Source organism: Furipterus horrens, unplaced genomic scaffold, assembly GCF_987537825.1.
Source record: "Furipterus horrens unplaced genomic scaffold, mFurHor1.1.pri manual_scaffold_11, whole genome shotgun sequence".
NCBI classification, from domain to species: domain Eukaryota; kingdom Metazoa; phylum Chordata; class Mammalia; order Chiroptera; family Furipteridae; genus Furipterus; species Furipterus horrens.
The window spans coordinates 3,498,226-3,510,380 of NW_028327181.1; the positions used below are offsets into that span (position 1 = coordinate 3,498,226).

At 57.6% G+C, this 12,155-nt stretch overlaps 1 protein-coding gene across 1 annotated transcript in view; it reads right to left on the reverse strand.

The window, feature by feature from the left end:
- Nucleotides 1-1,175: 1,175 nt before the first annotated feature.
- Nucleotides 1,176-12,155, reverse strand: part of TMEM120B (transmembrane protein 120B) — a 31,470-nt gene continuing 20,490 nt past the window's right edge. The window contains exons 6-12 of the mRNA XM_090292901.1: nt 11,805-11,894; nt 6,002-6,067; nt 5,512-5,573; nt 4,383-4,475; nt 3,051-3,115; nt 2,658-2,726; nt 1,176-2,263 (exon numbers count right to left, since the gene is read on the reverse strand). Of these exons, the coding sequence (XP_090149027.1) occupies nt 2,150-2,263; nt 2,658-2,726; nt 3,051-3,115; nt 4,383-4,475; nt 5,512-5,573; nt 6,002-6,067; nt 11,805-11,894 (559 nt within the window). The 3' untranslated portion in view covers nt 1,176-2,149. The remainder of the gene's footprint in view (nt 2,264-2,657; nt 2,727-3,050; nt 3,116-4,382; nt 4,476-5,511; nt 5,574-6,001; nt 6,068-11,804; nt 11,895-12,155) is intronic.

The following is a 12,155-nucleotide window of genomic DNA, read 5'->3' on the forward strand; positions in this document are numbered from 1 at the left end:
AGCACAGCACAGACTCACTGAGGAGTCAGCAAGCTCCTTCCACCCCTCACAGCCACGTCTGCCAAGATGTGTTCTGGGGCCAAGACCGTCCTGGCCTCCTGCAAATGGACGTGACCCACCCCGGCTGCAGGTCCAGCCTCCTTCTGGAAGGTCCAGGAATATTTAAACAAGCGCCCCGGTGATTCTAACACCCAGGAGACCCAGAGCTGCTTGGTTCCCGAGGAACTCGGAGGTCGGCGTGACCTAAGACGGGACGATGGGTGCAGGTGGCTTCTGCTCCCCTGGTGTCCGTATCTCGTGCCTCAGCCCCTGGGACCGAGTGCCATGACCACTAAGCCTGAGCCTCTCTGAAGTCACCTGTTAGGTTAGGGACCTCACCAAGGTCCAGACCAAGGACCTCTTGTTCTGGCAGAACACAGGGCCTCGTGCACAAATGAGGGCTTGGGACAGAGGTCAGCAAAGGGTGGCCTGTGAGCCACGTCTGGCCCGCGTGCTTTTGTAAATAAAGTTTTATTGGAACACAGCCATGCCCATTCATTTACACGTGGGCTGCTCTTGCCCTACAACTGCGGGCTCGAGCCGTTGTGACAGACCGCCTGGTCCTTCACAGGGAAGGTCTGCCAACACCTCGGCGAGGGCAGCGATCTCCCACCGGTGCGCCACAGGGATTTTTAAAACATGCAATGCCTGACTATTCCGTCAGGGACACAGACCTCTTTTCCCTTAGACTGTCAAATTAAAAAATGACAACAGCCAACACAATAGCCATCTGGTGTGAATGAATCAAAATAATACCTTTTTTTCTCTTTTTTTGTCAGATTGGGAAAAAAATTTTGTGTGTGTGTGCCACATAATTTTAGGAGGTTATGTGCGCCGTGAGGTGCCCAAGGCTAAAAGTTGCTGGTCTGGGACAAACCCAAGTACCTAACAGGCAGAGGGGAGGGGTAAAAGGGGGTGGCGGGGTCTGTGGCAAACTGGAAAGCAAGCACCATCCTAGCGGGCAGCCCGGCCCAACCTAGTGCTGCCCTGTGGGAATGCTGCCAGGTCTTTCCAATTTTCTAGGGAATTCCATATTTTACAAATGTACTAATAAAAAAAGTGAATCCCTTTGGGGGCAAACATATGGCTGTGGAAACCAGCTGTGAGCTCTGTCTGCTTCAAGAGGATTTGTAAAGTCACTAAGGGCAGTCCAGGCTCAGGTGTGGGAGAACCTTCTCCTCCATGAATACAGGATCTGACGTGAGGTGACCAGCAGGCCTGCCCCGTGCGGCCTCCCGAAAGTGAGGGGGTTCACACTCCCCACGCTTTCTAGGACCTCTGACGTTAAGAAGGGAGGCAGGTGGAGGCTGGGTGACCTTTGTGCCGGCTGAGGCCGAGGGTCATGGGCTCACTCCCTGAGCCCGCACTGCAAGGTTTTGGGAAGCTGGGCTGAGCGGTGAGGGTCAGGGAGCCCCTGGGAGCAGAACCGTGCAAGATCACCCTCAAACCACCCAAATGCTGCGGGGCTGGGGCGCCCTCTGGTGGCGATCCCCAGAAAACCCTCCTGCCTCAGCGGCTCCAGTGGCCAGTGGCCAGCAGTCCTGGGACTCAGGGAGCAAAAGGAGCACAAGGCACAGACAGACAGTGGTTCTCGGAGCACTTAAATACCTGCCCCACAGAGAACCGAGGCCGGAGGAGGTGGAGCTTACAGCGAAGCGTGAGCCTGGGGGTGGGGAGGTGCCACAGGCCGCCCGGGGGCTTCCTTCCACCCCCACCTGGGACTGAGTAACAGGCCATAAATCCAACCCCAGGAGGCATGTCCACACCCCACCTGGGGGGCTCAAAGGACGGGAGTGGGCACAGAGGGGCTCCCTGAAGCTTAGCCTCCTCCAGGAAGACACCCAGCCTGGCCAAGAGCATCTGGAGAAGGCCGAAGGTTCTAGGGAGGACCCCGTGTTAAATATGTCATAAATAGGGAGGGTGGGCGGCTAACACTGCGAGGACAGGCTGGGGTCTCATTCCTCTTGTCCAGTCGGGGACCAGGCCCTGGTCCTGCTCCCCACAGGGCTGCTGGCCCCTAAGGTCACTGCTGGGGAGGAAGTCGGCAGCGGGGGTGCCGACCAGACCCCGCCGTCTCCGAGTGCGGGGGCTGCAGGGCGCAGTCCGGGGCTCACAGCTGCTTGGCCCGGTTCCTGTTCTTCTGGAGTTTGGCGTGCACGACCTTGAGTGTGGTCAGGAAGTTGCCCAGGAAGAGGACCAGGAACGTGAGCGCCAGCACGAACACCTGGCGGGGGCACCAGCAAGAGGGAAAAGGCTGGGCAGCTGCGACCAGCGCCCCCTGCGCGAGTGCCACCCCCGCCCCGGACCTCAGAGCCCCCTAGCACAAGCGACCCATAACCTGCAGGGTTCTGGCAACGGAAGGCCGAGACCGGGGTCAGGCAGGGTCCTGGGGAGCTCCTCCTTCGGCCCGATTGCGAGAACGGAGCCCTCGCAGAGGGGTTCCCTGGCCTCCCACAACCCGTCCCACCGTCTCCCAGTTCCGGGAACAGAGAGGTCTTTGCCCCATGGGGGAGAGCAAAGCGGACGGCCAAGGAAAGCATTCTCCCCAAGCTGGTCCCGCCCCCCAGGGCCACCGCCACATGTCGCCACACACGCGTGCACACACGCACACGTCGTACCTGCCATTCTCTGCACTCCTCGTGGCTGGAGAGCTCGAACAGCGTGGCCGCGTTGTAGAGCTGCCAGAACTGCAGGGAGGGAAGGCAGGTGCTGCCCCACCGCCCGTCCCGCTGGGCACCCACGTGGGAAAGCCCCGGGGGAGGCACCAGGCCCCCCGCTTCTGAGATACTGAGAACCCCCCAAATGAAACGGGGTCACCCTAAGCCAGAGTGGCCTGCAAGCCAGTCCTGGCCCCAGCCTTTGGCCTCCCCAGCCTCCGGGGCTGTCACAGCCCCAGGACCCCAGGAGGCCCAGCCAGGGATGGCTGGTGAATGGGGGGGAGGCCTGCAGACCCTCTGTCCTTGGGGGTCAGCCCAGAATGAGGGTACCCACAAACTCCAGGGGGTACTCACGTGGCCACAGAACAGGAAAGGCAAGAGGAAGGTGAGCCCTCGCCACATCCAGGACTGGAACCCTTCTGTGGAGAGGAGGGCGGGAGTGGAGGGCCCATGTGAAGGGGTTCAGTGGCCCCCGCGGCCCACCAAGCGCCCGCTGCCCAGCCACGCCGGCCACCCTGAGATGAGCTACACACGGCCCACGGCGTGGGGGGGGGGGGGGGCCTTCTCTTCCAGGGGCAGGAGTGCTCACTATGAAAACCCCCCAGAGAACGTGCAGAAGGCCTGTCACCAGGCCTGACTGCGCTCACCGCCTCACGTCACCACGAGGGGGGCGGGCTTGACAACGCTACGGAACGCCAGTGTGCCAGGCACCGCGTTTTTAATAATTTCCTGGATTTGCATTTTATAGGGGACGTCGGAATGCATCATTTCAATTGACTCTTGACAAAGAAGGGCCTGCTTTGTGGAGCAATTCAATAGCAATGACCATCTTAAAAGAGCCCAGACCAGTGTGGCTCCTTTGGTTAGGCATTGTCCCACCAACCGAAAGGTTGTCGGTTCGATTCCCAGTCAGGACACATGTCTCGGCTGCAGGTTGGATCTCCGGTCAGGGCGCATACAAGAGGCAAATGATCAATGTTTCTTTCCCACATCAATGTTTCTTTCCCTCTCTCCCCCCCCTCCCCCTCTCTCTAAAAATAAATAAAATCTTTTTTAAAAAAGTCTCCCCTGAAAGTTTAGATGAAAGGTCCCCAAGCACTAATAATTAGGCATCAATCCCTATGCGTTAAAGTGTTGCACACATTCCCAATGTGTATACATGCACAGGCTTATGTACAGTTATATGTGCAACAGCACTAGGCTGACATTACAGATATTAGAAAGCACAGACAAAAAAAGGGCCATTAAAAACAATAAGAGAGGCCCTGGCCGGGTAGCTCAGTCGGTTAGAGCATCGTCCAGATACAACAAGCTTGCAGGTTCGATCCCCGGTCAGGGCACATACAAAAATCAAACAATGATGCATAAATAAGTAGAAAAACAAATCTCTCTCCCATTCTCTCTCTGTAAATCAATAACTACACATTTTCAAAAAATAAACAGGATCAGAGAGAGGCCAGCAGTGGGGGCACACGGCTGGTCTGGCACCCGGCTGAAGCCGAGTCCGTGGTGAATTATGAAAAGCAGTTCGGGCAGACGCCCGCAGCCCTGGCCTTGAACGTGGTAGGTCTTGTTACGTCCTCACCGACAGGGGCTCCCACTGAGGGGAGTTAGGGGCGATGTCTGGGGGAGCGGGCCGGGGCCCCGCACTTGTCCCTCCACACACACCCCAGGCCGGCTACTCACCCACCGTGAGGTCCAGATGATTCCTCTCCCCGAGAGCCCGCAGTCGGTAGAGGCAGCCCCTCTGGTAATAATATTGCAGGAACTGCACGCAGCCTGCAGGGGGAGCACAGCGCCCAGAGGCTGGAGGGGCACCGCGGCCGCGTGGTGGAGGGTCTTCCCCACCCCCAAGACACCCGCCGGCCCGCACGCGCACGCACAATGTGGTCGGAACGCGCTTTATCCGCTCTCCAGAATATAGAGAGAGCTCAGGCCAGCTGAGGACGTGAGGAAGCCCCAGCTAGACCAGACACTTCTAGAGCTCTCCGAGGCATGCAGTAGGCACTCCAAAGAGGCTTGCTGGGTGGCAGCACCAGGCTGGGAGCTGCGGGCAATGCCAAGACGGTAAGAGACAGCTCCACACAAGGGGATACCTGTACTGACGTGGAAAACTGGCCGTGGAAATTGTCAAAAGAAAAACACCCAGGTTATAAGCAAAACTACATGTACAGAGGGAGCTCGTGTGCGTAGACTGTACATACTATGGTATATATGTATATACTTATTTGCAAATAAAAATGTTAAAGGACACAGACCGATTCTCAGCTTTATATATCTGTATTTGTTTGTAAGCAGGATTTTACTTTAAAAATTAAGTTGTATCTTTCTGAACTGGTGATACGTACGTAGTATAAAATTCAAAGGGAACAAATAGGTATAAGCTGAAAAGTAAAACTCTCTCCCTGTCTCCAACCATCCAAGCTCTCCGCTCCTAGAAGTGACCCCTGGGACCAGCGCATTGTCTATAAACCCAGAGCTATTCTTAAGTGAGAAAAGGGATGTATATTTCCACTTTGAGGACAACAAAGTTAGTGTGTCCCACACACCTGGGCTCCCAGAGGTCGTAGTTGGTCTGGTCAGGGGAAGAAAAAGGCAGTGACTGGGGCCCTGGGCGATGTGGCTAGGGGTTGGGTGTAGGGTGAAGTTGATCTCGGGGGCAGATAGCTCTCTTCTCGATTTCTGGCCCTCCCCTGCCCCAGGCTTGCCAGGGACCTCCCCCACGCCCACCCCATCTCCTCTCCCTTCCAGGAAACACACACCCTTCACAGAGACCAAGAGTCCCCTCCCCTGAATCTAGGCAAGGAACACTCACTCTGAAAAATGGAAAACGCTAGAAACTGATTGCGAAACTTCTGATAAATCAGCCCATTAGGCCTGCGGGGGAGGGAAAAGCAAAGGTGAGGCATGCTGTGAAGTCAGACATTTCCCCCCTCCAGCTCCCAGAAGAGAGAAGAAAAGGGTTCCCAAGGGAGCCAGCGCCCCAGTTTCTGCCCTTCCTCACCGCCAGTGCCCCTGGGTGCTCCCTCCCTCCCTGCCAGACCCCTCGGTGCCACAGCCTCACCCCTGTGCTGGTCTGTCCAGCCTGGCTCCCTGTCAGCTCTGCCCCAGCCGGTGGGCGGACGGCCAGTTCCCAGGAGAACTCCCTACGGCCCAGCTATGAGCTCACACTTTCCTTCTCGGCCCAAAGAGAGCCCAGGCCAAGGCCTCGGACAGCCATCTGGGCCCCTCACTCACCACTAGCGCCCACTCACGGCCCCCTGGGAAGGGCAGACGGAGGCTGGGGGTGGGCAGGACACACTCACCAGGTCAGCATCACGCCGGATAGGAACGTGGACACGTAGTGGTGAGACACCCACCAGCCCTTAATTCTCGGAGAGAACAGAGAAGGGAGAGCTCAGGCAGGGAGAGGAACGCAGGCATCTATCTCCCAGCTCCCCGCCTGGGTGGGGGGTACCTCCCCCTTCTCCCCGTCCCACAGACGCACAGCCACACAGAAGCCGCTCATCAATGCACCACAAGACCCACAGACGCACACAGGCCTCCGTGGGAGGCCTCCAGCTGCCCCGGGAACACCGCCCTAACCTCACCCAGCTGCAAGTCCCACCTCCCTCCCTCTCCTTGAACCAGTCCTACCTCAGGACCTGTGATGGGCTCAACTGTGTCCCCCCAAATGCCCCGATTGAAGCACTAGACCCCCACTGTGACAGTATTTGTAGATGGGCCTTTAAAGAGGTCATTAAAGCTGAACGAGGCCCTAAGGACGGGCCCCCATCCAAGGGACTGGTGTCCTTACGAGAAGAGACACACGAGGAGTGTGTGTGCTCAGAGAGAAAAGGCCACGTGAGGACACAGGGGCTGACCGCACCGCAGGCCAAGGCGGCCTCAGGAGAAAGCAGCCCTGCTGGCCCCTTGGTCTTGTACCTTAACCTCCAGGACGGGGACAAAATACATTTCAGTTGTCGGAGCGGCCCAGTCCGTGTATTTGTAACGAGGCCCGAGTGACGAACAGGGCCCTTGTTCTTGCTGTTCTTGCTGCTCCCAGACCTTGGCCTGCCCGGCTCCTGGTCCAAATTCAAGTTTGACTGTCACGGCCTCCAAGACCCTCCCTGACCAGCTTCTCTAAGCAGCCGGGCAGCCCCACGCTGCATCGCACTACCCTGTTCCACCTTCGCCCCGTGCCTCCCACTCTGAAAGTATTACGTTTTCCTCACTTGTTTCCTGAACACCCTTCCCCACTCAGACGCCCACTCCAGAAGAGCAGGGTCTGGTCGGCCTGGTGCATCGGGGTGCCCACTCAGGGCAGGGGCTCAGTCAGTGCGCTGAGTGAACACAGACCCCCCCCACACACACACACATCTACACAGGGCAGCAGCTACCGCCAGGCAGGCGCGGCCTCTCCTGCCACCCACACACAGCTGCTCCCTGGGAGCCCCCCCGCGCCGGGGGAATCGGCCGCTCCTTGCCCAGCCCTGGACTTCATTCACTTTAGCTTGAGGAGCACCCAAGAAGCCTCGCTGGGACCTTCCCAGTTCTCTGCGAAGCCACACACAAGTCCTCGGGTCTTGGCGGCCCCGGGGCTCCTTGCACTACTCCCCGCAGCACCCGAGCCGTGCCCTCTCCGTCTGGGAGCGGCCCGAGCAGACACATGCTCTGGGCAACAAGCTCGGACGACCAGCAGCTTCTAATTCCCCAGCTGGCTGTGCCCAGAGCCCAGCAGTGCCAGCTGCCACCAATAAACGCAGCTCAGCGGGGCTGGGAGGAGAAGCCACCCCCTCCCCAGCCCACCGCGCTCCTGCACACCCAGGGCTCTGCGCAGGCTTTGTGCACCTGTGTTTATGTAACACTTCTATTGTGGTGAAACTCGGATAACGCACAGTTCACGCACTTAAATTACACATTCACTGAGCTGGGCGACTGCCACCACCATCAGTTTTAGGACCAGTCTGTCACCCCAGAAAGAAACCTGACCCAGTAGCGGCCTAGGCCTGTTTGGGACAGAAGTGAAGCTTGCGGGCGCTGGTGGCCTTTTCACGTGCCGATGGTAGATGCCCCCGGAAGGGTGGCGCACTGCTGCCGGAACGTAGGGACGGCAAGTCCTGGTACCCGGGGACCGTGCCCAGGAAGGCCCTGGCCCTCCCTGCGGGACACCTGGGCCACATTCGGACGTGCGCACAAGATGTGCACCAGCCGCTATCCATCCCCAGGCTTTTCTGGCTTTGCGCTCCCGGTAATCGGGGCAGCTGGCGGAATGGCTCCTACACGGGGGCTCCCTTCCCATGCCTGCCCCCGCTGCGCCCCCGTATGCCAGGAAAGGTCCCTACAAAGCCCGTTAGAGCCGGGCGCCCGTGGGCCGGCCAGCCGGGAAAGCCAGCACGACCCCCGACTCCTCACCCTTCGGGCCGAGGACTAATGGTGGCAGACATCTGCTGTTTGCCTGTCAGTGCCCCCCGCTCTGGTCCCAGGCCTCGGCTTTCTGCCCGCGCGCAGCTCCCTCCCCAGTCTGGGTGGCGGGGTGCAGCGGAAGCATGTGCCACGACACATGACCCAGGACCAGCCAATCAGGGCTCCGCACCCCTCCACGCACAGGGATTGGCTCAGGGACGAGCACGTGCTCTAAGCCCAGCCAATCAGAAGCCTGCCTCAAGATTAGCGCGGGGTTAGTGAGGGAAAGCAGCCCTGGGATGGCTGACCCGTTAGGTGCTGACCCGGGCTGCTGGGGCCAGTGCCGCGGATAAAGCAACAGGGAGGAGGGGACCTGCGAACACTGAGCCCTTGTGACCTCCCTGAACTATCTGCATGCTCCCGTAAATCCCTGTCATGTTTACTCCTACCACGTGGTTTCCCACCATTTGCAAAATTTGCAAGGGAAGCTGACTTGTCCTTTGCACTAACGGAGCTAATGAGCTATTTCTCACTTGGGCGGCATCAGACACAAAGAAGGGCGGCTCCGTCCCACGACGGGGGAGTCCCCCGCTGCCCCCACCGCCCCAGGCTGGTTTCCCTGGCCACACCCCTAGCTCAGGTCTCAAGTGGAATGGGGAACAGGATGAAAGAGGCTCCGTGAGACCAAACCCGGGCACCGAGCCTGCAGGAAGCCCACGCGGCTCCGCGCCACCTGTCCTGAGAACGCTGGGATGGCCCCCAGGACCCCGACTGGTTGCAGAGCTTCAGTTGCATTCACTCCGGCAAACACCATGGGGCATTTGCTGGGCTGCCACGCTGAGTTCCTGAGCCGGCCCTGGGACGTCACAGATGAGCAAGATAGAGTTCATTCCAGCCTGGACCCCTCCCCGCGCCCCCGCCTTTTCCTCCTCACCCTTAGCTACTGGTTTCGTAAGGCTTCCCTGGTAAGGGCCAAGTGTGAGGGGAAGCCTCCGAGGCATCTGTCTCCCTCGCCCACTCCCAGGAGAAATCAGCTCTAGAAGGAGCCGGGCAGGAAGCAGGCTAACCGATGCTGGGGATGAGTCGACTGACTCCAGGTGCTACAGGACATGGCAGACGGTTTGGTCACCCAGATTCAGCCACAACTCCCATAATCACTCCAGAAGATGAGGCACCTGGATGGGCCCACCACACCCATTCAGACTCCCCACGAACACCCCATCCAAACCCCTACCCCAGGCCTGAGTGGCAGGACATGCCTGGGTGAACACTGCCATTGTAACAGGAGACTGCTGAATGACATGTGCCCTGAATGGGTCTTTCCAAACGCTCTATGATTGCTCCCAAAGGCACCAGAGTGTGAGCTATCCTGAAGTGCCTAGTGCAGTGTCTGATGGCTAGGAGACGCCCAATCAATGTTGTGATGCATGTCAGTTAGGGGCAGAGTGGACCGCACGCAAAACTCTGCATTGCAAGCTCAGAGACTAACTTCCTGCTGTCCCTGGCAGAGCACAGACTCCAGAAAAGCCTTGGAAAATTCCCCTGCTAAGCGCTGGGCAAGCAAGGCTTGGCTTTGGAACCCCACTTCCTCCCTTTGCCCCCTCCCATTTTCCTGGTGTGCCTCACATTTGCAGGCACCTGCACTCAAGTCCTCTCCCTTCTCTCTGGTAACCACCCCCTCGCCCCACCGTTCACCACAGCTTATCATCCTAGAAAAAGAGCTGACCAGAGTAACTTACTAAAAAGTGTTACTGACCATTACAGAGCACGCCCCCATCACACTTAACACAAATCCATCAGAAGGGTGACACCCCAAGGCTGACAGCCAGCCCACAGGACAGGAACAGAATTAGTAACCAGGAGGCCTTGCCAAATGCCCAGGCCCATTCCCTGCTATATGCTACCCTGGCTACCCTCCAACTGTGCCCAAAAGCAGAAAGGTACTATTCACTAAAATTAAGGAAAACTATGGATGTTATTTATTGCGTAAGATTTCCTATTTCAGTGTTTCCCAAAGCATGGGGCGTGTATAACCAAGTTTTAGGTGATACTCAAGGGTAACACTAGACAACACTGAGTGATCTTTTCTGTCCTGATAAAGTCAAGGAGAGGGTCTGGGTGAGATGCTAGTACATCTTCGATGCCTCTCGAGATGTTTGTCTCCCTCTCTACCCACGGACACACACGAGAGAGACCGCAGGCCTCAGGCCCAGCGCCTTCAATAAATTAGACAATGAAAACAAAGATATTTTTATACTGCTTCCTCTTTCCTGCAATTGATGCTCGTTTTCCATGTAAGGTGGTGAAACAAAGTTTCCTTTTAGAGTAAATATTTATTTAAGTATAAGAGAGCGAGAGAGAAACGGTTGATTGGAATCGAGGGAAAATGTTCGTTCAGGTGCTACAGGACATGGCAAAGATGGCATGGATGGGACAGGAAGGAGGGCAGTTTGAGAAACACTGATCTTTCCTAAGAGGCTACAGGCTACAGGGCTTCGTACGTAAGAACCGCCGGCCCGGCAGAGCAGAAAACTGCCCTCAGGGACCAGTGGGCAGAAGGGTGAGAAGGTGGCAAATTATTTGGGGAGTTGGCAGATGCCCCAAATTAAACACATGCTCCTGGTTGTTTCTTATTAGTCTCCCGAAGGGAGAAAGTGGGGAGGGTTTAGGAAGTTGTTACTTCTTTTGTTTTTGTTTTTAAATATTTTATTTATTTATATTTAGACAGAGAGAAAAGGAGGGAATGAAACATCAATGTGCGGATGCCTCTTGTGCGCCCCAACCGGGGACCTGGCCTGCAACCCAGGCATGTGCTCTGACTGGGAATCGAACTGACAACCCTTTGATTTCCAGGTTGGCACTCAATCCACTGAGCCACACCAGCCAGGGCACATTGTTATTTCTCGTTTTGGGAAAGGACAAGGACACGGATGGTGTGCAGAGGTTCGAATGGCCACCCCAAAAAGGAAGAACTCTGGAAAATGAGTCCTACAAGTAGCAAGCCACGGATCTCTGCTGAGTCCTGAGACTGGACTCATCTCCCTGTGGGGGACCTCACTCTTGTCACCAGAATCCACTCATCCTTCTGGTGACAGTATCCCAAGTTTCCTCTGGGGAACCAGTCCCCTCCTGACACTCAGCTTTTAGGCTTCCAATGACAGCCACAGGGGTGGGTACGAGGCTCAAGCCCAGCCAATCACAGCAGTGCTTTCTCCGTCTACAGTGACTGGTTCAGAGAGGGGGGCACGTGACCTAACAAACGCCAACGGGACCCAGTGAGACTCTTGGAAGAGAGGAATGTGCCCTATTTTGCTGGGAAAGCTAGAAATAAAAACATGAGCGTGGAGCTGCCAGGTGCCCCTCCCCGGAACCTGAGAAGACAACACAGCAGAGGGCAGGGGTGAGACAGAGACACTGGACCCTGATGCATCGCCTGAGCGCCTGGACTCAGCCGCACCTGAAGGCAGCCCCCTCGGATCTGTTTCTTGATATGAGAAAATAAGCGTCCTGTTACGCTGGGCCCGTGTGAGTTAGGGTTTCTTGTAAACAAGAGACTGACCAGTGGCTGACGTGGTGTCCCCCTCCCGGGGCTTGATCCGTCACAGAGCCCCCAAGGAGAAAGGGAACGCAGGCTGAGGGTGGCAGCTGCCACCGGCCTCCTCTCCACGACAGGTTTCCCTTTGGCTGCCCTGGCGCCCCCCACAAAGCCAGGCCCCCAATTACCTCGAGCCATTGCTGATGAGAATGCTCTCCCGAATGGTCAGGGTGCAGTAATACCACACGAGCAGGAAGTTAAAGACTTCGTCCGTCACCCTGGCGTGGAGGAACAGCCCCAGGCGGGGACCAGGCGTGAGAACCGGGGCAGCGTCCCGGCCGCACTGGCACGGAACGATGCGCCAGCGGGGGCTGCCCGCTCGGCCGTGTCCCTGACCCCAGCGCCCGGGAAGGCCGGGCGGGTCTGCCTCCCGGGTGTCCCCTCTGTACCGGGGATGCTCCACCCCGCCTCACCCTCCTGCCTGATGCTGCCCACCCTCAGGCTCTCGCTGAGGTTTCCCTCCTGCCCTGACCCCCAGC